This window comes from Populus alba, chromosome 2 (genome assembly GCF_005239225.2).
Source record: "Populus alba chromosome 2, ASM523922v2, whole genome shotgun sequence".
NCBI classification, from domain to species: domain Eukaryota; kingdom Viridiplantae; phylum Streptophyta; class Magnoliopsida; order Malpighiales; family Salicaceae; genus Populus; species Populus alba.
Genome location: NC_133285.1, coordinates 6,992,276 through 7,019,019, shown reverse-complemented (window position 1 = coordinate 7,019,019; position 26,744 = coordinate 6,992,276). Strand labels below are relative to the sequence as shown.

Sequence of the window (26,744 nt, the reverse complement as noted above, 5' to 3'; positions counted from 1 at the left end):
GTTTTAGTCTGGAGTAAACTGAGAACTATGATGTGTGGTCTCCAGGAACTGTTTGAATCTATATTTAATTATATAATAATAATAATAGATATTCACGGTCAAAGATAATAAATTAATTATAGAGGAAAAACATTTTTTATTTTGTCAAAATTGTCTCTTCTAATTTATATAATTCTTTTTTAAAAAAAAATTGATTCTTTTACAGCAACATAAATCATTAAATAAAAATTAAAGGTAATCATGAAAAGGTATTTGTAAAAACTTTAAACTAAAAATGAGAAATATATATTTTTAATTAAAAATTTAGTTTTTTATTCATATGTTTCCTTTTATTTTGACAAAAATATGCATATTTTATGTGAGATGGATTGTTTTTTAAGTAAAAAAATTTTATGATCATTAAAGCAAGTTTTAATTTAAAAAATTGAAAATAATATTTTGATATTTTATATGAAATTAAAGGAAAAATAAATTAATCTAAGAAAGTATAAAAATAATAAAAAAAAAAAAAAAAAAATTTCATCAAAAATTTATTATCACATTTTTTTTAAAAAAAATATTAGGTTTGTATATAAAAAAAACCAACAAAATGGTTGCTAATATTACTAGAAAAAAAAATATTTTTATTTGAAAACTATGGAAAAAAAATACATTTGATCAAATAGTATTTTAAATATAATTTTTATTATTTTATTTAAAATCTAAGGGGAAAAAATTACAAAAACTAAAGAGCAATACAAAGATCTAACTGGTTAAGATTTCAGTCATTAGAGCAATGATGAACCCTTGTTGGGTACATCGAAAGGGTCCCATTACCATGTACTATATTTTATCTTATCGATTACGACAACCCTATAATTAAAACTGTGAATTGATCACACGCGCACCCTGTTAAACAAGTCACCTGTCAATTTTCGGCTCGCTCGAGTAAACATTCACTTCTAGCGACATTGGATCCCCCAATTTCTTGTTTCTTTACTGACAGAACACTGTCTGTGTGTAGCTCCCTTGTGTGCTGAACATGCTGTCATGTCCAGGCATCTTTGAATGCGAGCAACACATACATGCAGATAGTTTTGGACAATTACAAGCATGTTTCCCCTCTTCCTCGTAAATTTCCCTTTCGAACTGCAAAGAAAATACAAACCGCTGCCTCTGTGTTCCAGTCTGTGCCCTCAGTCTAGGCACATGCTGTTATCAGCTGGTAGTTCTCTCAAATTACCTCACTTGACATGAAGTTAATTAGCTAACATAGTAAGCCTATTGAGTTTCCATTATCTCAATAATTAGTTCTTCGTTTAAAACTTTCTTCCCCAGGTTTGTGAAAAGAAGTATTTAGCTAGCACTGGGAATTCGTTCATAATAGCATATATAGTGGGTGCTATTGTTTGATATTAGCTGGCTGTTTCCTTTCCTAAGATGGAATCTACATTAGTTAATTTAGAGCAACATGGCCAATAAGATGTTGCAAGATCTTGAAATCGATCGATTGATTTTCAAATAATATATATCAGGAAAAACATTAGCACGAAGAGTTCATCGATCAGAGAGTACGGTGATCATAGAGTATTATTGTTTCAAGTTTTTCTTACTTAAGCTTGAAAACAAACAACACAAGAACAGCTCCAGTAACAGTTCCTTACTGTCCCTTGAGCTTAAATGCTGACACCAATCGTGTTGCATGCGCCTATGAAGTTAATTACAAAGAGAATATATGTACCCCGTTTAAATTTTCTTCATTTTTGTTTCAACTTAAGAGGAATATCAGGGCTACCATGTAGAGAGTTTGTTAAAAAAATATGTACAGATTTAATTTATCACAAATCCCTCTCAGATTTAAGTATCAGCTATTATTATTTGAAAATCTATCAATCGATTTTCTTGCAATGTATTTTATTATTCATATTTAATACAATTACATGGTATTTTAGGGCTACCATGCATGTAGAGAGTTTTTCTTATTATTATTTGAAAATCAATCGATCGATTTCAAGATCTTGCAAACATCTTATTGGCCATGTTGCTCTAAATTAATCTAAAATCTATCTTGGGAAAGGAAAAAACCTCCTGATATTTATCAAACAATAATATCACCCACTAATGGCTCAGGCTGCGAATGCATATATCAGACAGAATTCTGGCTTATATTATAACATAATTAAGTTTGCATGTGACTTGCTCCATAGATGTCACAGATTTTCATGTTAAGCAGCATAGTTTGTTCTTCAATGGCAATGATTTAAAGCTCGCCTCTCTCCCTTAAATAGGGGAAAAAAGAAGAGGAAAGATGTATCAAAAGCATACAAGTATCTTATGGTTTAGACCAAAGCATTTGACGCTGCTCTTTCCGACTTGAAAGAACAAACAAGGTTTGGATTCTTTTTCTCTTTTTCCTCTCACTAGTAACTCGGCCGTAGGTCCTATTCATGGGCTTTGCTACTACAATAATCATGACTCATGACCACCGTCTGCACTCCGTTAGATTCTTGCTAGTTTTTATAGCTATTAAAAAATTATTAAATATATACAAAAATATCGATGAAAATAATATGTTTGATAAATTACAATGATATTTATTGATGGAATATTACCTTGCTATTCCTCACAGTATATACCTGCTGAAAATTTTATCCGGTGACTACTGAGTGTATTACAGTTGAAAAATAAAAAAATAAAATAAAATAAAAAATGGCATGTCCTTATTACAAAGAGAAAATATATATGTTGCTAATAGAGGTATATTTACATGTTCTACTCATATGATGGTTCTGCATCGTCCCAAAGCAAACTTGTAAGATGTAAATATGTCCAAACTAATTGTCAATATTTCGAACAATAAAATATAATACAGTAAGAAATAACATTAACATAAAACAATAACAAATAACATTAATGTACTCCAATACTAATGTTCACATATGTTATCTAATTGGGCAAGTTTTTTATTTTTCCCTCTCTCACCGCATATGTTACATTTGTTTGAGGAATGCTCCTCTTTTGCATCCATCTTGTTATGCAACAAAGTGGATCTTTTTCGAACCCAACTAGTTCTTCATCTCAAGGCTTTTGGTTTTATCTGAAACCTAGTATATTCATTCCATAATGATTCGTCGAGTATGAGATGAAATGAAGAAGCATATGAGTTAAGTTTGGCACATGTCAACATTGTATAACAGGTCAAAAAATCGAGCATAGTTAGGTGGTTGAGGGAGAAAAGTGAAGCAGGGGGAATGAGGAAAAACACAGGGGACATTTTAAATAAAAATTTTATATTGTTCAAAACAGTGTAAACCATATAGATTGCATTGTTGAACAATACAATATATAGGTTGTGCTGTTTCAAACAAAGTAACCTTTATATTTAAAAAGAAAAAAAATTAGGCCATGTTGTTGAGAACAATATAACCTATAAATTGCGCTTTTAAGAACAATGCAACCTTTAGATTGTGCAATCTTAAGAATTGCATTGTTCTTAATAGTACAACTAAGAAGTTATGCTAAGGTTGTTAAAATCACAAGTTAATGTTTAAAATCATGTAAAAAATAAAATGATAAAATCAAACTGAAATCATGAAAAATCGATAAAATCATGATTTTACAATAATCTCAAATTCCAAGTTCTTATCTTCCTCATTGCACACCTTTGTGTTTACACACTAATGCATGAGCCCTACAAGCACTTATATATGTGGATTCTTTATTCAATCAATAGTGAAAGGAAGATGGAAACATGATCCTGCTTAAATCATTAATTTCTAGCAAATAAAAAAATTTCTATTATGGGATAAGACTTTGAAAAATCATATTCTATAGGGATATCTTTATAGCATTAGTTGTAGGCCATACTCTAAAGTTTGATACCCCATGTGTTTATACTTAAATACCATAGTCTTTTCAACAAATTTACAACATTATGATTTCTATATAGAAAATCCCATAACTTGTCAAAGTTATGATCTATCAAGGAACCAAACTTCAAGATTAAGAAAAAAAAATCCTAATTTGAATTGTTTGATTCATTTATTTTAATTCATACAGACCTACAATTCCTTATTGATCTAATTGTTGAAATCCATGGTGTGTAATAGAAAATATCTGAAACTTGTGAAAGAAAGTGATGTGTTTTCATCAAGGGAAAAGGCATAAAATAAGCTAAAACTATCACTATAAATTAATAGATGGTCATGTATTTAGAGAGAGCATTTGAACTAGTGTTAGCCAACAAGGAAGCATAGTTATAAAGACATGGTTATTTTTAATATTTTTTCTTGGATGCATAGTCTTACAGACCACTTTTAATTTTTTTTTCTTGGACCTTACATGGCAAGATGTTATCAAGCAAGAACAAGCACATCACATCTTTGTTGAAGGAATTGTTTATTGTTTGTATGAACTATGTATGAAAAAAATACTTATGATTTTATATTCTGAGTTTAGATTTTATTTTTTGATTTGTGTCAAAAAAATATTTTTAATAACCTTAAATTGTGCTATTTTTTAAAATATTTTTTAGACCATACTAGTCTTAAAAAGTACTAAAATCATCTGTACCATTTTTGGACTTGTTAGAAGAACTAAGGTTCAAGTGAACCAAAACTGCTCTTAGCTTTTATAATGTGGCTGGATTAGTCAATATATATATAGATCAGAAAAGGTCTCTAAATATAAAAATTTATCTAATTACGTACACTAGATTTCCACAAACATTTAACATATATAGCTTGTTTCCATTTTCAAACACCATAATTTATCAACCGAGCTGTTATCCATAACTAGTTTTCAAAATCAAAATAATTAGGCCAGTGATTAGGTACACACAGGATTAGTTGTATAATTATAAGTTGAAGATCTGTGAATGGAGGGCAAGATATTATGTTTTTGTCCGTTCTGATTTTTAAGCCAGTGGCTAGATGGAGCGTAGCGAAAAAAGAAAGGAGAGAATACGAAAGAAGAGAGGCATTCATGGGGTGAGGTCAGTTATCACTAATACATAGATAGTGGATTCAATACATTTAATGGAATACCTGGGGGCCCTTCGCTTTTTCTAAATAGAATATGACTCCTTCACTAACTTTTTTTTTTTATTATTTTTTTTTAAAAAAACCCTTCAGATAGATGGTGTTGTCACCTTGTTCGGGTACCTATATGTATGTCCATACAGGTTGGGAATCTAAGTGTACACAGGTTCTCTGGCATAATCATGGTAGGAAAGGAAGAAAAAAAAAAGACCTAGCGGCGAAAACTATATATATATTCCTCCAGACCCCATTGATTATCCTAAGATGTATGGCACAATGTTTTCTTTTCTTTTCTTTTCTTTATATTGTCTTTTGTTTTGAAAAGACAGTAAAGAAAAAGATAAAGGGGTTCTAAAGTCATCATTGCCTTATGATGCGATTCATCAACCTATGAATCGTCTCCTGAGAAAAAATATCAGTACGTAGATTTGTCATGGTGGATACCGTATATGTCAAAATGTTTGAAGTTTCACTATCAAGATACGGTATCTAAATCTAGCAAAGGTTATTTTCATCCTCGTCAATTGCACTGGTGACTAAGCCCATCACAGCACCGCCCCCGACAATTATGATAGTAGCATTGACATCAATAATAATAGACAGGTAAATGATTTATAGTTACAGCCCCTGCTTAATCTAAGGATTAAATTCTCTCTGTGTAAAACATATGAACCGCGTGCATGTCTCTTCTCTTGGGAGAAGAAGGCAAAAAAAAAAAACGGGGCTGCAAGTTCAAGTTGCAGAGAGAAAGAAGTACTGTAGAAACAAAGATGGATGGGATAAAAGTAAAAGAAAATGTGAATAGCATATACAGAAGAACAGAACAGATTAAAAATAATTTTTATTGGGCTCTCATGCATTACAGTACTGCGGTCATGTTCAAGTCCCTTCTGTCAAGGGTCATGTAATCAATCAATCTACTTAGCAAGCAAGCAAGAAAGAAAACCTAACTTCTTTTCGTTCTGTGCTACTCCGTGGATGTGAACCCTATCTGGATGGCAGCAAATTGCGAGCCTATATCTCCTCAGACAGATTTTGGGTTCGAGTCTCTTTTTGTGAGAATCTTGACAAATGGCCGGGCTTCTGCTCTCAGAGACTCCAGTGAGTTTGGTTGGCAAGCGTGTTCAATTTTTGGGGTTTATTTACTAGTTGCCAAGAAAATACCTTCTAGCACTCCCATAAAAATGGCTCTTGAAGCCGGAAGCCAGTATCGGCTGCACATAATTGCCATGATGAAGAATAATAGCAAAATCCATCACTGTGAGGAACGCCATCGATGAAGAGATCAGGAAGGTCAAACAATGTGTCATCAGAATCAGTAGAAGGAGAACTGCTTGATTCTTGTGTAGTGTCCATGGCCAAACTATCTGATAAATTCGAAACGTTAAGCTCGGCTTCGCCCCCACCTTCACCTTCACAGTATCTTGTTTCAGTGAACGAAGCAGCCGCTGCCTTGGCGGCTGCAGCTTGAATGTCCTTAGGGGACTTGCTGAGTGGGGGAGGGAGTTCATGAGCGAATTCAGGAAAATTGAGATAAGCTGAGCCGCCTTTGATGGCTAACGCGGCTACATCATGTGCTCGAGCTGCCATTTCAGCTGTAGGGTATGTTCCAAGCCATATTCTCGACTTCTTCCTTGGCTCTCTGATTTCGGACACCCATTTGCCCCAACTTCTCATCCTCACTCCTCTATATGTCGGATGCTTCCCATTATTCTCATTCTCGGCGGTCTTTCGCCTTTTACCGCCCTCGTTGCCACAACTCCGTAATTCTTGAGCTTTTCTTGATACTCTTGGAGCGATAGAATTCTCTTCTTTCTTTGAGCCTTGGTACTTAATGCATGAAATGGGCGTGGAGGAGGAAGAGATGTTCCCCTTGGTGGTGGAGGTGGTGGTGGAAGACGAGGCGAGGGATTTGTCTTGAGCATCAATCTCAAGGTTGATATGTTTTTCCATGATTGGGAGGTCTCTAGCTAGAGCAAGTAGCAAAGTTGTGTGGAGATAAAGAGAAATGTTGAGTGATTGTCACAAAAAATAGGAAGCGTTTGGTAGCTTTTTATGACGATTCTTTCTTTCGTTGATTTATATTAAAATTAAGGGATCGAGTATATTTATACAGATCGTTCTTCAATTTCCATAGAAACGTGCACCACTGATAGAATTAATCTTGTTGTTTTATTTCAGTTTGTTTTGTTTTAATTCCAGCAGAGTTTAAGAGTAGACGTAACCGTTCATATAGAAGTTATGATTTAGAGGTTATTTAGTGGACGTAACTTTTCATATAGCAGTTATGATTTCAAGGTTACTTAGAGTACGTAACCTTTCGTATTTGCTTCTATATATAATAAGAAAATCAGAAAATGATGCAGTAAGTTAAGCATCACAAAAAAGGCCTCTGTTCTTTGATTGTTTTGTCTCTGAATTTTGTGTGAGTTTCCCAAATTGTGTGACTGGCCGTAAGAAAGAATAACCTTCATTTGGTATCAGAGCCAAGGTTGTCAAAGCAATGGCCGGTGTTGAAGGAGATCAATCTAAGACGCTTGCAGTCGTCAATGCAAATTGGCGAAGAGGAGCCTCAATCCCGATCCATTATCCAATGTTAAGCGAAACGAACTACGGCATATGGGCTGTCAAGATGAAGATAATCTTGCGTTCGCTAGGAGTATGGTCAGTGATCGAAGGTGCAGACACAGACGACGACAAAGATCAAGGCGCTATGGTAGCCATCTCTCAAGCCGTGCCAGATGACGTGATGATGGCAATCGCGGAGAAGAAGACGGCAAAGGAGGCTTGGGACGCACTCAGGGAGATGCGAATTGGCGAAGATCGTGTCAAGAAGGCACGTGTACAAGTACTGAAACGACAATTGTACAAGGTGCATATGCAAGATTCAGAAACCATAAATGAGTATTCGATGAAGTTGACTGCCTTGGTTGGTGAGATCCGATCGCTTGGCGCGAAACTTGAAGAAAGCGAAGTTGTTGAAAAGCTGTTCAGTTCGGTTCCAGATCGATTTCTTCAAATCATTGGGACAATTGAGCAGTTTGGAGATGTAGACACGATGTCGGTTTCAGAAGCTATTGGGCGTTTGAGAACATTTGAAGAGGGATTGAAGGGGCGATCTCATACAGAGAGTACAGGAGAGCAGCTGTTATTCACCCAAACCGAAAGGGATGCAAGAACCCCAAAGGCAAAGAAATATGAAAGTTTCAGCAACAACAAAAGAGGAGGACGTCACTGGAGAGGACATGGTAGTGGGCGTGGATATGGTGGAGGTCGAGGAAATGGTGAACGCACTAACGAAGACCGAAAGCCACGAAACTTCGACAAATCCAAGGTTAAGTGTTTCAATTGTAATGAATTTGGACACTTTGCAAAAGATTGTTCCAAGCCAAACCGAAGAGAGAGGGCTAATTTTGTTACAACACAAACCGATGATGAACCGGCACTACTGATGGCCGAAACTTGTGTTATCAGCCACTCAATACAGAACGAGCATGTGTTACTGCACGAAGACAAGGTGGTGCCAAAGATTAAAGGCACCCGAGAGAAGGCGTGGTATTTAGATACCGGCGCAAGTAACCACATGACCGGATGTATTGAAAAATTTGCTGAAATTGACACGACTATTACAGGGTCAGTCAAATTTGGGGATGGCTCGACTGTAAAAATCCAAGGAAGAGGTTCGGTTTTGCTTGAAGACTTCACAGGTGAACATCGAATACTTACTAATGTCTACTACATCCCAATGTTGAAGAGCAACATAATAAGCCTTGGCCAGTTGGATGAAAACGGATGCAAGGTTGTGATTGAAGGAGGTGTTATGACTATTTTGGACAGATTACAAAGGCTGTTAGCAAAAGTGAAGAGGTCAAGCAACCGGTTATATGTGCTTAACATAGCACCAGCTCTACCCGAATGCTTTCTGGTAAGGAGCAAAGAAGAAGCATGGCGATGGCATGCAAGATACGGGCATGTGAATTTTCATGCTTTGAAGTCTCTAAGTCAGAAACAAATGGTGCACGGCTTGCCCATAATCGAGCATGAAGATCGCATTTGTGATGGATGTTTGATTGGAAAACAACAACGAAAACCATTCCCTGCTGAATCAAATTTCAGAGCCGAGTACCCTCTTGAGTTGTGGCATATAGATTTGTGCGGGCCAATCACACCGACTACGAATGGGGGAAAGCGTTATTTTATGCTAATTGTCGATGATTGCACAAGGTTTATGTGGCAGGTTCTGATCTCAAGCAAAGCCGAGGCGTTTGAAAGTTTTAAAAGGATCAAAGCTGCAGCCGAAATGGAGAAGGGGTGTAAGTTGAAAGCTTTTCGAAGTGATCGTGGTGGTGAATTCACATCAAATGAGTTCAAGGGTTTTTGCGAATTAAATGGCATTAAACACTACCTTACTGCACCTTATTCTCCGCAGCAAAATGGTGTCGTGGAACGGAGAAATCAGACAGTGGTTGGCATGGCAAGAAGTTTGCTGAAAAGTAAAAGTGTTCCCGGCGAATTTTGGGGAGAAGCGGTGTCAACGGCAATTTACTTGCTGAACAGAGCACCAACTAAGAGTCTAGTTGACAAGACACCCTATGAAGCCTACTACAATCGAAAGCCAAGAGTTGAACACTTGCGAATTTTTGGATGCATTGCTCACGTGAAGAATGTCACACCTCACCTTCCGAAACTAGCAGATCGAAGTAAACCTATGGTGTTTATTGGATATGATTTGAATACCAAGGGTTATCGGATGTTTGATCCAAAGACAAAACAGGTGGTAGTGACTCGTGATGCCGTGTTTGATGAAGAAAAGAAGTGGGACTGGACTGATTCATCGGCTACAGAATCTAAACCAGCAAAGGATATCTTTACTGTTCTTTATTTTCCTGTTGCAGTTTCAAGTGATGCTGCCATCAACGAATTGAGGAAGAGATGTTGCATCCTAATATGGCGTCTCCACAGCCAGGGTTCTATCAATTTGGCGAGCCTGAGAATACATCTGCTGGTAGCAACAGAGCAGATGAATTCGGCTCTGGAAATGCTCAAACTCCAGTGTTGTTTCCTGTTGAGAGCAGATGGCATCCGAATTCATCCATCCAGAGGCATCAGAAGTGGGACCAAGAGGGAAACGAGACCTAAATAGTTTGTATGACAAAAACCATTCCTACTGAATTGGATTATTCGGGGCTATGTTTGCTAGGAGAGGATGAGCCTATGAGTTATGAAGAAGCAAGAACCGATTCAGCATGGAGAAAGGCTATGGAAGAAGAAATTTCCAGCATACAGGAGAATGCAACATGGAGGTTAGTTGCTTTACCAGAAAATCAAAAGCCAATTGGTTTGAAGTGGGTATTTAAATTGAAGAAAGATACTCAAGGGAGAATAATCAAACACAAGGCGAGGTTAGTAGCAAAGGGTATGTTCAAAAGCACGGGATAGATTTTTGACGAAGTTTTTGCTCCTGTTGCTCGATTGGAAACTGTACGGTTGTTGATATCAATCGCTGCAAAAAAGGGGTGGCAAGTGCATCACATGGATGTAAAATCCGCTTTCCTTAACGGTGAATTGGAGGAGGATGTGTATGTTCTGCAGCCACCGGGTTTTGAGATAAAAGGAGAAGAGTATAAGGTGCTGAAACTGTATAAAGCCTTGTACGGTTTGCGACAAGCGCCTAGAGCATGGAATTCCAAGTTGGATAAGTCGTTGAAGGCACTCGGTTTTGAGAGGTGTCTTCTAGAACATGCGGTGTACACGAGAAAGGAAGGAAATTTAACTGTTGGAGTATACGTAGACGATTTAATTATCACTGGAGGATGCATTCGAGACATTGACAAATTCAAATCTCAGATGAAAGGGCTATTTAGAATGAGTGATCTTGGGTTGCTTAGCTATTATTTGGGAATTGAAGTGTGTCAGACTCCAACAAGAATCACCTTAAAGCAATCGGGTTTTGCAAAGAAGGTGCTGGAGAAATGTGGGATGAAGGACTGTAACTCAACACAGATTCCTATGGAGCCTCGCCTGAAATTGAACATGAACAGCCTTGAACCTCCTGTAGATGTAACTTTGTATCGAAGTATCGTTGGCAGTTTGAGATACTTGTTGCACACACGTCCAGACTTGGCGTTTGCTGTTGGAATGGTAAGTCGATTTATGGAGAAACCCACGCTGGAACACATGGCAGCAGTAAAGCACATACTGAGGTACGTGAAGGGAACATTGAACTATGGTTTTGTGTATGAGAAGAAAGAAGGAGATTTGGAGCTGATCGGGTTTTCGGATAGTGATCTGGCTGGTGACAATAATGACAGAAAAAGCACTTCAGGATTGATATTCTTTCTTGGGGCAAATCCGATCAGCTGGTGTTCACAAAAGCAGAAAGTGGTGGCGCTGTCTTCATGCGAAGCAGAATATATTGCTGGTTGTGCGGCAGCGTGTCAAGGTGTGTGGCTGAGTCGATTGTTAGGAGAATTGCTAAAGGCTGAACCTAAGAAAGTGGTGCTAAAAATGGATAATCAATCTGCAATTGCTCTAACCAAGAACTCAGTTCATCATGAGAGGAGTAAACATATTGACACTCGGTTTCATTACATAAGAGATTGTGTGAAATCAGGATTGGTTGAAGTTCAGCATGTTCGTACCGAGGACCAGCTTGCTGATATCTTAACGAAGTCACTGGGAAGGATAAAGTTTCAGGAGATGAGAGGAAAGATTGGTGTACTGGACATCAATAAAGAACAACAAGCTTAAGGAGGAGAATGATAGAATTAATCTTGTTGTTTTATTTCAGTTTGTTTTGTTTTAATTCCAGCAGAGTTTAAGAGTAGACGTAACCGTTCATATAGAAGTTATGATTTAGAGGTTATTTAGTGGACGTAACTTTTCATATAGCAGTTATGATTTCAAGGTTACTTAGAGTACGTAACCTTTCGTATTTGCTTCTATATATAATAAGAAAATCAGAAAATGATGCAGTAAGTTAAGCATCACAAAAAAGGCCTCTGTTCTTTGATTGTTTTGTCTCTGAATTTTGTGTGAGTTTCCCAAATTGTGTGACTGGCCGTAAGAAAGAATAACCTTCAACCACCACAGTACCACACTGTGCCTCTTATTTATTTATTAATCTTCCCTTCTTTTTTTCCTTGAGAGATCAACGGTAGGTCATATTGTGCGCTCATCCACAGCGCGAATTCAGCATAAATATTTGCCGATGGACCCATGGATGTTTTTCACCGTAATTCTGGTTCGTAGGAGCTTTTATTTGTTTTTGCATGAGGGTGTACAAGAGCAATATGAATATCAGACTCGGATCTTGTGCTTTGTTGACATGTCTCCTTCAACTTGACCCAATAATGTATCGACATTGTTGGCGTACGTCTGCTACGTACAACACTTGCCACGCAGTTTCAATTTTATACACAGATTTCTTCTAGTTGCTGAGAACAACCATATATACACGTTAATCACGTAAGGCCGTGTAGCCTCAAGACTTGCAAAATACAGGGAGGAAGGTGGAGAGTTGAAATAAAGTAATTTATTTTTATAAGCAATAATGGAGTGTCAAGATTGATTGATCGAGGAGTACCTTCAAGTGGGTTCTGTTAGAAGGGGATGGGGACAACTGATGCAACACACGAAAACATGAATTAATAGTAACAAATTGGCATTTCCTATGTATATTTTCTTTTTAAAAAAAAAGAAATTAATCTCCCCGTGCAAACATATAACCCACAAATAACAATTTATTGGGATTTTTTCGAATCGAAATTACTTAAAGAAACACACATCACAATCTTACACACGATGGCTCACATGGTAGTGGGTCCAGTGCCAGGTTTTCTAGCCAATGATATATATATATATATATAAATGGTGTAAGGAATTGTTCTTCTCTTGCCTTCTTTCAAGGGTTTAATCCTGAACACAGTTCACAACCTGTATGTATTATGAGGGTGGTTGGAAGTCTAGAAATCATTCATTTTTCTTCTTCTTTTTCCCCACCATTTTACAGTTCTGATGGCTTTTCTTGGCTTAAGAAAGTATAGCCCGTTTCCTTGCCATCGATATCGATCTTTTGCTTTCCTTGCCATTTCTAATCTTATCCTTGTTTAATTACACGGATTTTGCAGAGAAATGCATCAAACTAATTACAAGCTATTTTATAATTAATTAAAGTTAACAAATGAATTATTGATATAATTAAAATATTTATTATTTTAACTAGATAAACGAACGAGCATCATGTTATTGCAATATATATAAATTAATGACAAGATGGAGAGATCATATTAAGAAGATTATTTGAGAAAGAGAACGACATAGTCAATTAAAAAAAGTACTTGATTGGAACACTAATAATTTCTAATTCTGTTTTGATCCTCCAAAACTTGCCTTGTCAGTGACTTCGTCCCTGCTTCCTATATATGTTTATATTGATTGCTATTATATATGTCAGTTCGGATTTTGTATTATTGGCGTCGCAATCCATGTTTCATTGTGCCATCTGAGAGCTTTCATTATTATGTGTTCGCATGGTGAAAGCTTTTTTCGGTTCATAAACTCTTTTTTTTTTAATTTTGGTCCCTTAATAATTTTTTTATTTGGTCCTTTAATATTGTATTGACTTGGGATTGGTATTGATGATTTTTATTTTTTGTTGCTTGTGTATGGGACCTGGCAGCGTAGGGGGGAATATCTTATCCCTCGATTGATACTTGATTTATAAAAATAAAATTTAATTTCATTGGTTTGAAAGAATGAGATGTTTGGGGATTGAATTTGAAGCTTAAACAAATGTTTAGTCCCTTTTGTTTGCTAATATAAGGGACTGATTTGTACTGTCAATGGAAGATTTGGTTTCTCCATCACTCAACTTTTGTTTCTCTAATTTGATTATTTTACATTGATTTTATTTTGAATTTGACTTGTAAATTTTTTTGCTTGGGGTTCTCATAATGTAAAGGGAAAATTATGACGCTTGGTTGATTTTTGGTTTGGCAAAATAAAATAAACTAATTTATATTGATATATATAAAACAATTAAGCGTTAAGAGATTAAAATTGAAAGTCAGATAAATATGGTTGGCTAGGATAAACAGGCAAAGAAACTTACTAGCATGCGGGTACACATACCAGCATGTAAAGGATAGTTGTCATGTTCTAGAGACGTGTGTGGCTGTTTTGGTAGTGGAAATCCGTCATCCATTGTTGCATTAGAAGCTTCGCAGTCAAATCTCCATAATGTTGTAATGTATGTTACAATTGAAGGCGCGTTAAGACCCTTTTTTTTTTTTTCTTCTTCTTCCTTTTCTTTTCTCTCTCCTTTTATTGGGATTCATTCTACTTTGCCATTAAAAAAAGGTTGTTTTAAATTTTATCATCATTCTTTTTATTGTTGTTTTTTTTTTTTTGTAAGTCCTTTTTTAAAATTGATTTTTTTTTTTATATATTTCATCATTTGATATTGACCTAAATTGATATTGATATATTTTTTAGATCTTTTTTACATCAATTTTCTTTTCAATTTCAACATTGTATTTGTTAAAAATTAAACTTTGTGATTTTCTTTATTTTTCTTTCTAAAGATTTATCTCGATTCCATGACTTAGAGTGACTCGGGTCTTTTTACGGGTTATTATTTTTTTTTAAGATATAATATTTTTCAGTTTTGTCCTTTAACATTAAATTAGTTTGATAAATAGGCTTCATAGTTTTTCTTGTTTTACCTGGTATCAGGTTATCTTGTTTGTATGATCTGACTTGCAGGGTTTAGCATCCTTACTCAAGTTTGTTGGATTTTTTTTTGCTCGTTTTTATTATATAATTAGATAAAATTATCTTATTAGATACAATTGGGTTTATGATTTAAGACATAATTTTTTTTAATTTTTTTTTATATTAAAGAATTGGTCTTACTCGAGATGTATTACCGACCAGCTATCATTCAAATTATTGCTAGGAAGATCATGAAATCTAAACTAAATTTGAATCCGAGAGATAAGCAGAAGCGATGAACTAACTCCATCGTATTATATTTCTTTACATACACGGATAACTAACCCAAATTATTTCCTTTTCTTTTCTCTCTTCTATCATTGGGATTCATGCTACTTTGCCATTAAAAAAAGATTGTTTTAAATTTTATCATCATTCTTTTTATTGCTGTTTTTTTTTAAGTCTTTTTTTTTTAAATTGATTTTTTTTTTCAATTCCATCATTTGATATTGACCTAGATTGATATCGATATATTTTTTAGATCTTTTTTACATCGATTTTCTTTTTCAATTTCAACATTATATTTGTTAAAAATTAAGCTTTGTGATTTTTTTTTATTTTTCTTTTTAAGGGTTTATCTCGATCCCATGACCTAGAGTGACTCGGGTCTTTTTACAGATTGTTCTTTTTGTAAAATATAATATTTTTCAGTTTTGTCTTTTAACATTAGATTAGTTTAATAAATGGGCTTCATAGTTTTTCTTGTTTTACCTTCTATTAGATTATTTTGTTTGTATGCTTCGACTTGCAGGGTTTAGTGTCCTTACTCAGGTTTGCTGGATTTTTTTTGGCTCCTTTTTATTAAATAATTAGATAAAATTATCTTATTTGATCTAGTGGGGTTTATGATTTAAGTCATAATTTTTTTTAATTTTTTTTATATTAAAAGAATTGGTCTTACTCGAGATGTATTACAGGCAAGCTATCATTCAAATTATTGCTAGGAAGATCATAAAATCTAAACTAGAATTGAATCCGAGAGATAAACAGAAGCGATGAAGTACTAACTCCATCGTATTATATTTCTTTACATACACAGATAACTTGAACCCACGTTATTGAATATATTTTTTGTCCCACTTTATCAAAATGACACTAAGAGCGCTATTTGGATCACTTAAGCAAGTACGGTCCAAAACTAACTTGAAGGCTACAATAAGTATAAGAGAATTTACATAATTTATTTGGGAAACGTGGTCAAGTAGGTGAGATTCTGAAGTTCAACCTATCAAAAAGCTCTATATTTTGTGGGATTATTCTAATCTAATGTGCATTGCTTTAATATATTAGTGTTAGTGCTGTATGGTTTATTACAGCAAAAGTGTTTTTATGTGGTTTCTATAATGTAACAAATCAATGCATCTTATTTGATGTTTATATTATTGATTTCAATAAATTTGTGTTTTTGTATGATATCATCATCTTTTTTATTAAAAATCAGTAAAAATATTCTTGTCGTGGCCCCATTAAAAACTACGTGCACATAACATATTCAATCTTGATTGAAATTTAGTGTATAAAACTAGTATGAAAAGGAAATAACACCATCGCCATGCCACCATATCAAGATCTCATTTTTGCGGCTTCTTGATCAACGGTCAAATCAGCTCTATTGCTTAATTAGTCAATGAGCGTTGATTTAGTGATAATTGCTTGTAAAGTTTGTGTCTAAACTCAACTAAAGTGATTACTGAGAAGTTATTCCTTTAGTCATTGAGAGTTGATTAGGTAATAATTGCATGTAAAGCATTTGTCTTATAAGATGAACTGCCCGGTTTAATTAGCTTAAGTATCGCACCTGCTTGGAGTCTAATAGAATATTTAAAGGCCCAATGGAAGGAATATTTCATTGTATAATCCAATATTCAAAAAAAAAAAAAAAAAATTAAAGCAACAGGCAAAAGTGAAGGCCCGATAGAGGGAAAAAATAACAAAATATGATCTCCTCATGGTACAATTATATCGTTGATTTTAACAAATTACCAGCCATGACATTACATGACATGAGGCCATCAAGATTCAATACATTGCGTGGTGCAAATCATATCGTCTTTCCACTTGATTTTTGTTGAATGCGCACATGAACAAGAATCAGTCAAGACTAGAATTTAGCTCAATATAATAATATACACATGCATCGTGAAATTTGCCACTTGCCAAATTAACAAGGTATGGGCAAGTTTCCCTAGTTTTTTCTACACCGTTTTCATGCTAATACTAAGGTTTTTCACCTTGGATTTTAAATAAGTTATTTATATCTAAATTGATGAATTCATTTAAGAAAAAAATATACACCGACAAGAAAATTATTTAATTTCTACTTTTCTCTTTTACAATTCCAATCTGAAATGAGAATATATAAAGCAACTTTATTAATCACCAAGTTAAGTGGCTAAACGCAAGTTATTTATGGAAGAACAATGGATCTCAAAAGTTTATAAAATTTCACCAGCTACTTAGTATTTTTTTTAAATACTGATACACATTACATTCTAATTTGGTCTTTCCGAAAAATATAGTTGTTTTTCCTTGAGCCCCCCTCAAGAATTCTATTTCCTATTTTGATACTTATATTTCTATTGGATGATGATGCATTATCTTGTGATTTTTTTTCCAGTTTTTATAGAAAAAATATTTTAGAAGATTTAATGCATTTATTAACTGAGTTTGAAAATTGTTTTTTTAGAAATGTGTGCCGTCTAATTCTTCAATTTTCTAGGAAACGGGAAGATATCAGAATAGTTGGTTTTCTCACTATAAAAATAACTCTTAATTAGTTCACCTGATTTATTTTCCTAAATACATAAAACTAATATAGGGGCAAGTCCTAAAACACTTGAAGAATGAATTTGATATTTTCTTACATGTATATTAATACGAGATGCCTACCGACCAGTTATAAAAGAAAAGAAAGAAATAGCATGCCATTCCAGTTCTTGGGCCACAAAAAAACGTTTTTTTTTTCTTTTTTTCAGACACTCGTCTGATTGCTTACGTCCTATGCCAAACTCAAATCTTGCAATTGGTTGCGCAACCAGAGCCCACGGTGGAGCGACCACAGTTGATTCAACTCGCATGTTGATGGATAAAATTTATGATAAAATCAAAACGTTTTTCGGAATGGGTGCAGTACATGTTAAGCGTTATGGGGCCCAACTCACTGTGTTAGGAAAGTTCTATGGAGTGTGTGCGCGCGTGCTTATTTATTGGTCAAATAATTTTCCAATAGCCTTCCATGAACTGACAGATGGCAATTGGTAAATAATCAGGAAGTCTATACAAGCAACAAGCCAACCTGGGAGCTGAAGACTGTGACTCAAGACTTCAGAACAGTTTGTGCCATGAGAGGATGACATTTCCCTTAGAGGCAGGCTCTAGGCCATTTCAATGAGCAGTGAAGATTAGTGAAACTTCATGACAAAAAACTATTTAAGCGACATTCGAATCAGGAAACGAGGACAACGTAAATCTGAAAAGAGCAGCTTGGACTACTTCCCTCTCTGCAACCAAGCAAGCACATGATAAGCTTGGAAAACGAAATTTTCCGACAAGACCCCACCAGTTTTTAGCTAGAGGGCCTCCGAAGTTCATTTATAGACACGAAAACATGATATGATCGAGTGGCGAATGAATGATATGATGATGGGAGAAAAGTTTTGAGATGGTATATGGAATAAAATATTATAGAATCCATGTATATATCAGCACATCTTAATTCAACTGTCAAAAAATTGACTAATCGGGGATAAATAACACAAAACCATAGATCATCGACATAAAGCAAGAGTAAAGAATCCAGCTGGAAAAGATGTAAATTATAATATAACTGTAATATCTGGCTTACTGCTGGGCACACTGCACTCGGGGCATAGGTGATTCTTCTTCATCATCATCCTCATCATATGCCTCCTGCTGCTGGCGCTGCTGCTGTTTCTGCCTTTTCTCCTCCTCCATATTGACATCATGCATAATTGTCTCTTCGCAATTATCCAACTCCATCTCTGACAAGTTTTTGCTTTGCCTTGGGGGTAATATAGTCTCTAAAGTATGGCACTGCTCAGGGGTTAGAGTCCCCGATTCGGGGAACACCACATTAAAATGGATATAGAGCTTGCCCTTCATGAAGGGCCTATTATGATGTGGCATTCCTTCATCATTAATTGCTTTGTATTGACCTGAATTCAGAAAAATTACTAGTGATTAACAACGAGGAACTCCAAATGATATTCAAGGAAAACAATTTACAAGCAATACCAGGTTTTACGATCTCCCCAGGATTTGATTTAATAAGAAGCTGCCGACCATCGAGATGGGTAAGGGCAAATTGATACCCGCAAAGAGCCTCTGTTAAACTGACAGAGTGTTCCACAAAGAGATCGTCCATTTTCCGTTCAAACTTGGAGTGCTCTTTCAGTTGCAATACAAAAACAATATCCCCTGTAATTGTGTCAGGCTGCAAATGACATGACAAAAAATAAGATTTTGTTTAATGTAATTACACAAGAGAATGTCCCAACTCCTGTCAAACGATCAGTGTTCAACTGAAAATTATATTAATGTCCAACAGCAGGAAATAAATTGAAGAACAATCCACTCTCTTCATATGCATTTTTAAAATTGATAGTAAAGTGTTGCAGCATATCAAAGTGGGCATTTAGAAAATTGATTATAAAAAGTGCCCATTCTTGCACTGGGCAGCAAGAACTGAAAACAAAACCTAAAAAACACCGCTTCTTGGAAATTTTTTGAACTAAAATCTTGTCTAAGTACTTCCTATTATTAAAAAAAATATATATCCAAAAAAACAGAATATCTTTTGTTCCCATCTTTCATACTTTAAAATCAAATATTGCCTTTCTGTTCAGTGAGAAGTTAGAAGTTCAAGACTAGACCAAGCTAATAAATGAAGCACTTCAAAAATGCAATTTGATTTTACTTACAGCTTCATCAGCTTGACCTTCAAAAACTATCTTCTGGTCATGTCGCATTCCCCTTTCAACATGCACTTCCAGCACCCTCTTTTCCTGTGTTACCTTATTCCCTCTGCAATGAGGGCATTTATCCTTCTCACTAATTAGCTCACCTGCACCAATTATAAACGCATTTCAGAATGACAGTTAAGGTAAAAACAAAGGGGAAGAAAGAATCTGTTTCAGTTAATGACCTGAGCCTCTGCATTCAGGACACACATGTTGCATTTGTTGGATCATGCCCATTCCAATCTGTCGGATTGAAACTTTCATTCCAGTACCTTGGCAGCCACGGCATGTCCCAGAGGCTCCACTCTTTGAGCCTTTCCTGAAAATGGCAGAAAATGGGGGGGATGAGGTGTGAAGAAAAATGCAGCCAATTTCATCAATGAAACTGCAACTGAAACTATTAACGAGAACCGGTTCAAAAGACTAAATAAAAAATAAAAAATGATCCATAACACCCTGCAAATAATATAGGGGATGAGGTGTGTGAAGAAAACACAGCCAATCTCATCGATGAAACTGCAAAACTAGTGAGTTCAACAGACTAAATTCAAAATAAAAGATAATACAGAATAATATAGGGGATGAGGTGTGAAGAAAACACAGCCAATCTCATCGATGAAACTGCAAAACTAGTGAGTTCAACAGACTAAATTCAAAGTAAGAGATAATACAGACCCTCCAACATGCACACACTACAAAAAAAAAAAAAGTGGCCATAGATGCACAAACACATTTCAAGAAAACTAATAAGTTATATGATAAAAGGACACACCCTTTACATTTGGCACACAAAATGTTTCTAGAAAGAGAGAGTTTCTTGGAAGTTCCATTGTACAAATCCTCCAAGGAAACCTTCAGAGGGTGCACTACATCTTCACCTTGCTTCTGCCTTCTTCCTCTTGAGCTGCCACCACCTGCAAAGTACAGATACTTGAGAACTTTTATCTAAGATAATTAGTCAATATTAATAATAGCAAGATGCATCAAGGAGTCTCTCTGTCTCACCACCAAAACCACCTCCACCAAAAAATGATTCAAATATATCATATGGATTATGACCGCCGCCGCCGCCGCCGCCAGGTCCCATCCCCTCCTTAAGTGCATCTTCCCCATATTGATCATAAATATCTCTTTTATCTGGATCACTAAGGACTTCATAAGCTTGAGACAACTCCTTGAACTGGTAAAAAAGACCAATAGACGAGTGTCAGAAGGCACACATAAACAGAATAGATCAATAACTCTGCTAGTGAACACCTAGATTTTCAAATTCTGCAATGATAACACTAGAAGTTGATAAACAGGCTATCATAACAAAAAATAAGTCATTGTCACTGTTGTGTTTTTATCTTGATGATGAAGGAAGTTCAACACCCAGATCTCTGCATGGTCTTCAACCAAATTTTTAATCTTTACATGTCAAGTGCATTTCTTGTGTACCGATCTTAAACATTCAGACTCCAAAAATTAAACCAATATTTTTGCAACGTAGTTTGGTGTAATACAAAAATAAAAGTTCTCAAGACATCCTAGAGGTGTATAACATCAGCCAGAAGATTAAAACGAAATGAAATAAAAACCATTGCAGCACCTATTCATTTAACCACCATGACGTAATTGACATGTCATGCCTCCAACACACCCATGCCTTGGCCAGTCAAATGCCCAGATGAAGATGTTAGAGCTTCTAGTATTTGGCTACCAAGCACAAATTGGATATGGTTCAGAGCTGAATAGGCATCAGATATACCTTACGCAACTAATATAAAGCAGTTTTGAGAAACTACCTTTTCAGGATCTCCACCTTTATCAGGATGATTCTTTATGGCAGCTTTCCTATAAGCCTTCTTCAGTTCATCTTGACTTGCACCCTTTGACACACCCAGAACCTCATAATACTTGGTGTTGTCACTCCTCCTTGGAGCACGCCCAAACATTATTACAACACTTCAACAAGGCTGCTCAAAGACCTGGTCAAGGCAATAAATCAAAAAACAATCATCTACACATAAGCTCGTCCAACTCTAACCTAACATCATAAACTCTTGTTTCAAAGAAGGTGAAAAAAAAAGGCCACCCCCTCAAAACATAAATAATTGGCAGTAGTTTCTCATGCACACAGAAAATACACACATGCTGCAAAAATAAAAAACTTCCAGATCGGATAACAGTAACGGAATAACTATCCAGAAATTTTGTCAATTGACAAATAGAGCATCTCAGAATCAAGCGATAAGAAATTAACGATAAGATTTTATCAAAATTCAACACATTCCAAAGACTTGCATTGCCAATCTCCTCATCGCATTACAGCCAACAAATAATTCCAAATTAGCGATAAGACTTTGCTCATGCTTTAGCTATCTTGATTCAAATTTCTCTAACTAATAAACAAAACTAGCCAAAATTTTTTAAAAAAAATCCCCCTTTTAGCTCAGTTTACACTGTACTGCATTCAAAATACCAATTTGTCGCTGAATACAAACAATCTAACCTAAAATCAGTCAAATATAACCACTACCAAAAAAATAACAGCTTTACAGCACCATTAATCCGAAATTTAGCCACAAAACGACATCAAAAGAATCGATTATCTGAAAAGAAGAAAAAAAAAACAAGCCAGCAAAGATCCAACTAGGACAGATCCAAATGATCAAAAAAGATAAAAATAAATTACCTGCTAAACGCGCCACTACGCTGTCGATTTGTCTTCTTTACAGGAGAGAGGGAGGGATTGATTTTATAAGGTCCCTCGCTCGGTCTTTTTTCTTCTTCTTATAGCCCTGCAAAGCGCTTTTATTTAACTCCTCTCTCTCCCTGACGATAAGGAAAAAAATTGTTGTTGCCAGATTTTTTTTTCTTATAATAATTACACACGTGTACTGTCGACTGACAGCCTTAAGGGAAAGGAGTGGGGGCAGTAGTGATAAATTAATTGGAGATAGTGTTTCCTTCCTAGGATGGGAATGTTGGCACGTGAGAATACAATTTTTTGATGGGTGGGTTCGGGTTTGTTTGGTCACGTGCGAGGAGGATGCACGCGGCTCGAGAGTGCGTTATTGAGATTGTATTAGATCGTATCCGTTGGTTGGTAAATATCGGACGGCTTCTGTTGAGTGCTTGGGTTGGAAGGTTGCTTGCTTGTACTAGGGGACAAGTTTTGTGTTTGTTGATCGTGGTTGACGGCTGGGAAGCAGCGGCGTCGTTTTGGTTTCATATTCGAGTCCATCTTGGCTGCTGCTAGTCCATACATGCCTCCATGGTGCAAGTTTGTTTTTTCGGCACAAACGGAGTTTTTTTAAAATATATATTTTTTTTATTTGAAAATTTTTTGTTTTTTTTTTTTTTTTGTGTTTATGTTAAAAATAAATTTTAAAAAAATAAAAAATAAATATTATTTTAATATATCTTAAAAAACAATTATTGTTATTATTATATCAAACATGCAAATGCTCTAGTTTTCTTGCAAGCAAAGACTTGTATCATTATCAAATAAGCTAAAACGCCTGGGAATTCATTGTATCAATTAAAAATACCATTAAAAAACTATTATTTTTATCATCAAATTCAACTAAAAATATTGTGCATCCTTTAAGCAAAAGTTTGTCCTAGAAAAATTTGTATATAATTTATCAAATAGAAAATGGGCTTAAAGCCTTAAAAGATAAAAAAGTATAATAATGATAATCAATATCTAATTGATTGAAGATCCAAGATTTAAGTTCAAATAAAAAATTAAGTCATATAACGTTCTCGTAATACTAATACTGGAAAAAAATTCATTTTTGCTTATTTTTCTATAATGAAATAAGTGTTAACTACAACATAATAAAAAAGTGAGTTGAACTCTTAATGATTTTTATATTCTGATACACCCAGTGAAATATAACATAATACTTTTAATGAAAGATCATATATATGAGTTAAAAATATAGGTGTTTTTTTTAAAATTTTGATAAAGATTGAATTCTCTAAAGCAGCCATAAATCCAAGAGTTGTCCAAGGTCAAAACTAACTTGTTGTTAGCGGTTTTAGATAATAAAAATGTATGAACTATTTTGACATATATTCACATGTGTCAATAATAATTTATATACAGATGTTAATAGATATTGTAGCTATTAACAAGCTTGAAATATATCAAATTAATGTAAAAATAACTTTCTTAAATAGCGACATTGATGGGGAGGTTTACATGGAATAACTCGATAGATTTGTTGCTGATAAACAAAAAAAAAGTTTGTAAGTTTGTTAAATAATTACATGGTTTAAAACAAATATATAAACAACGATACGGAAAATTTGACAAGCTTTAATTACTCAATGTTTTCTCTCAAATAACATTAAAAATATCTCCACCTAAAGAGTTCAATATATTTCTATATAAATTAAATTATTTGAATTTTCATTAAGTTCTTCGAATTTTTCTTAATCTAAAATCATGCAATCATGATATAGTGTCTCTATCTATTGCTCAACTAATAGTATTGAATCCCGAAAAGTTTGTAGTCATAAATTACCTTTCTTCCATCTCATTATGATTCAATAAATCAAATAATAATTGACAAAAAAATATAAACAATAAGATAAAGGATAAACATTCAACATGAAATAAAAAACTTGAAATTTAAATTGTATGATAAAAACTAGACTATCTCAAAGCACGAGAGAAGTAAAATTTAGTTCATAATTAATCTAAGATAAATTTTTTTAGTTAATTAGCTTCTAAATAGACTTTCTCAATAGCACAGGCCTTGATCCAATGAGACCTAATATCTAGCTAGAATTCAATGAATTGAATGTTGAATTTTCCTTCTAGAATCCATGATTCTGTAAATCTATCTCTTCCAACATATAAATATAAAATAAAATTATATAAATAAGGATATTGAAGATAAACTAATATAAAATTAAGAATAAAAATCAAGTATATACAACATGTGTTATTGAATGTTCTTATAAGTTATTGATATTTTTAATTTGAAGATGTTGACATGTGATTAATGAGATAAACATGTAGGATAATTTATTAATTTTTTTTAATGTGCCGTAGGAGTGCGTTTTTAACGTCACTTATAGGAAGAACTTAGTATTGATTGATGCACAAGTTAATCTAACAATAGTACCCCTTGTTCTTTGAAAAAACAAAAAAGGTTAGATAATTTTTATATTCTAGATGTGTAAGTTCGCGAGTTATCATTTGAAAAAAGATTTATGAACCCCACAAGTCTTCAAATTACAACAAAAAATGTACCAAGTCACGTGATTTCTTTTTGCTAAGTAATTCGTTGATAATTTCCAATAAAAAATTATACATTTTCAAGTTTGGCTTCCAGGTTTTACGGATTAACTTAATTTGATAGGTTAACAAATCAGGTTAACTCGGATTGATTCAGTTTTTTTTTTTTATTAGTTTTTTTCTTCTAATTTTATCTTTTTAATATTATAACTATAATTAAAAGAGATCAACTTTCACTGTGAATTGCACTATACAAATCCATAATGAAAGGTATATGTGTTTTAGTTATAGTTTTTTTTTTAATTAATATTTTTTTGTAATTTAGCTTGTTAATATTAAAAAAAAAATTATTTAGTTCTCACAGTCTCATGACACAGATCTTAGGTTTGACAGTTTAACTTAGTTTGGCAGGTTAACCCAGTTGATTCAGTTTTTTTTTCTTAATTAGTTTTTTTTCTTATAATTTTATCTTTTTAATATCGATTTGATTGAGAATTAAACTTTATAATTTTTTTTGTTTATTTTTCATTAGATTATCCTAATCTCATGAGAGGATTTTATTATACCCCCTCCTACAAAAGTAATATTCATTGGAATAGTGCTTTGCTTTTGTTTTTTCATTTTCAATTAATCTTTTTTTGTTTAATTTTATTTTTTTAAATAATTTTTTTTTATTTAGTTATCACACTTTCATGACACGATCTTTACAGCTAAATCCACATCCAAGGCTCTTGAGTTTGGTGTTGCAGCCATACCAAAGCCCTTGGACTTGGTGTTGTAGCTATACCCACTTAAACTTGGGTAATGCAAGTTTAATATTAAAAATATTATTATTTTTATTATAAATATATTATTTTTATTATAATGAATATTGCCAATATAATAATTAATAAATTTGAAAAAAAAATATTAGTAGTTATAGGTTTTTTTTTTTGCTTTTTTCTTTTCAATTAATCTTTTTTTTGTTTAATTTAGTTTGTTAATATTATTTATTTTTTTATTTAGTTATCACACTTTCATGACATGGATCCTAAGTTTGACAGGTGAAACCAGTTGATTAAAGAAATTTTTTTTTCTTTTAATTTCATCTTTTAATATTGATTTTATTAATAATTAAACTTTATGATTTGTTTTGTTTACTTTTCATTAGATTATTGTAATCGTATGAGGGGATTTTACTGTACCCCCTCTTCATAAAGCACTATTCATTGGGATACCAAGTGCTTTGCATTTTGTTTGTTTATTTTTTTTTTGTTTTTTTCTTTTTTTAATTAATTTTTTTTTTGTTTAGTTTCATTCTATAATATTCAAAAAAATTATGTTTCGTTTATTATATTTTTTATCACACGACCTTTGCAGCTAAACCCACATCTAAGGCTTCTTGGGTCCAATGTTGTAGCCAAACTCGTTTAAACTTAGATCATGCAAGTTTAATATTATTATTAATATTATAAATATTACTCTTGACATGGGTCAAGCATTACAGTTAAACTTAAGGCTCTTGGGTATATCTTTGTAGAAAGACCTAACACTCTTGAATCTTAATTTTTTTTTTTTAATGAAAAAACCACAACATAGCGCGAGCCATGTAACTAGTTATTTCTAATTGTAATTATGGAGGCCAAAATTTCTCTGATAAAAAATTAACTACTATATTAGAAATGTTAGGTTTCCTTATCTCTTTAACTATTCTTATGCATAATATGATCCTTTATTTTATTTTTCTTTTTTTTG

General features: G+C 33.9%; 2 protein-coding genes across 4 annotated transcripts; both read right to left on the bottom strand.

Annotated features, from left to right (window-relative positions):
- Positions 1-5,844: 5,844 nt before the first annotated feature.
- On the bottom strand, positions 5,845-7,107 carry LOC118042189 (ethylene-responsive transcription factor ERF039-like). The gene has a single exon (XM_035049791.2). It carries the CDS (start codon positions 6,969-6,971, stop codon positions 6,186-6,188), a length of 786 nt encoding a protein of 261 aa, XP_034905682.1. The 5' UTR covers positions 6,972-7,107; the 3' UTR covers positions 5,845-6,185.
- An 11,347-nt stretch (positions 7,108-18,454) lies between these two features.
- On the bottom strand, positions 18,455-22,607 carry LOC118042180 (chaperone protein dnaJ A6). Of its 3 annotated transcripts, none has more exons than XM_035049781.2 (8): positions 22,449-22,607; positions 21,559-21,729; positions 20,777-20,951; positions 20,544-20,685; positions 19,957-20,090; positions 19,733-19,875; positions 19,047-19,245; positions 18,455-18,967 (listed from the first exon to the last, which is right to left on the bottom strand). In XM_035049781.2, the coding sequence occupies exons 2-8, from the start codon at positions 21,706-21,708 to the stop codon at positions 18,633-18,635; spliced, it is 1,278 nt and encodes a 425-aa protein (XP_034905672.1). In that variant the 5' UTR covers positions 21,709-21,729; positions 22,449-22,607; the 3' UTR covers positions 18,455-18,632. The 3 variants fall into 3 exon arrangements, with proteins under 3 accessions (XP_034905672.1, XP_034905673.1, XP_073263889.1); XM_035049782.2 differs by having other exon boundaries at positions 21,559-21,741; positions 22,449-22,604; XM_073407788.1 differs by lacking the exon at positions 22,449-22,607 and adding an exon at positions 21,363-21,469 and having other exon boundaries at positions 21,559-21,673.
- Between the last annotated feature and the right edge of the window lie 4,137 nt (positions 22,608-26,744).

Bases quoted from the DNA above. Each gene is read 5' to 3' on its own strand.
- LOC118042189 (XM_035049791.2), bottom strand. From the start codon at position 6,971: ATGGAAAAACATATCAACCTTGAGATTGATGCTCAAGACAAATCCCTC.
- LOC118042180 (XM_035049781.2), bottom strand. From the start codon at position 21,708: ATGTTTGGGCGTGCTCCAAGGAGGAGTGACAACACCAAGTATTATGAG. The intron at 19,876-19,956 runs GTCATTAACTGA...TAATTGGTGCAG, and splicing joins TCCTGAATGCAGAGGCTCAG to GTGAGCTAATTAGTGAGAAG. The intron at 18,968-19,046 runs GTATTGCTTGTA...TTCTGAATTCAG, and splicing joins TGGGGAGATCGTAAAACCTG to GTCAATACAAAGCAATTAAT.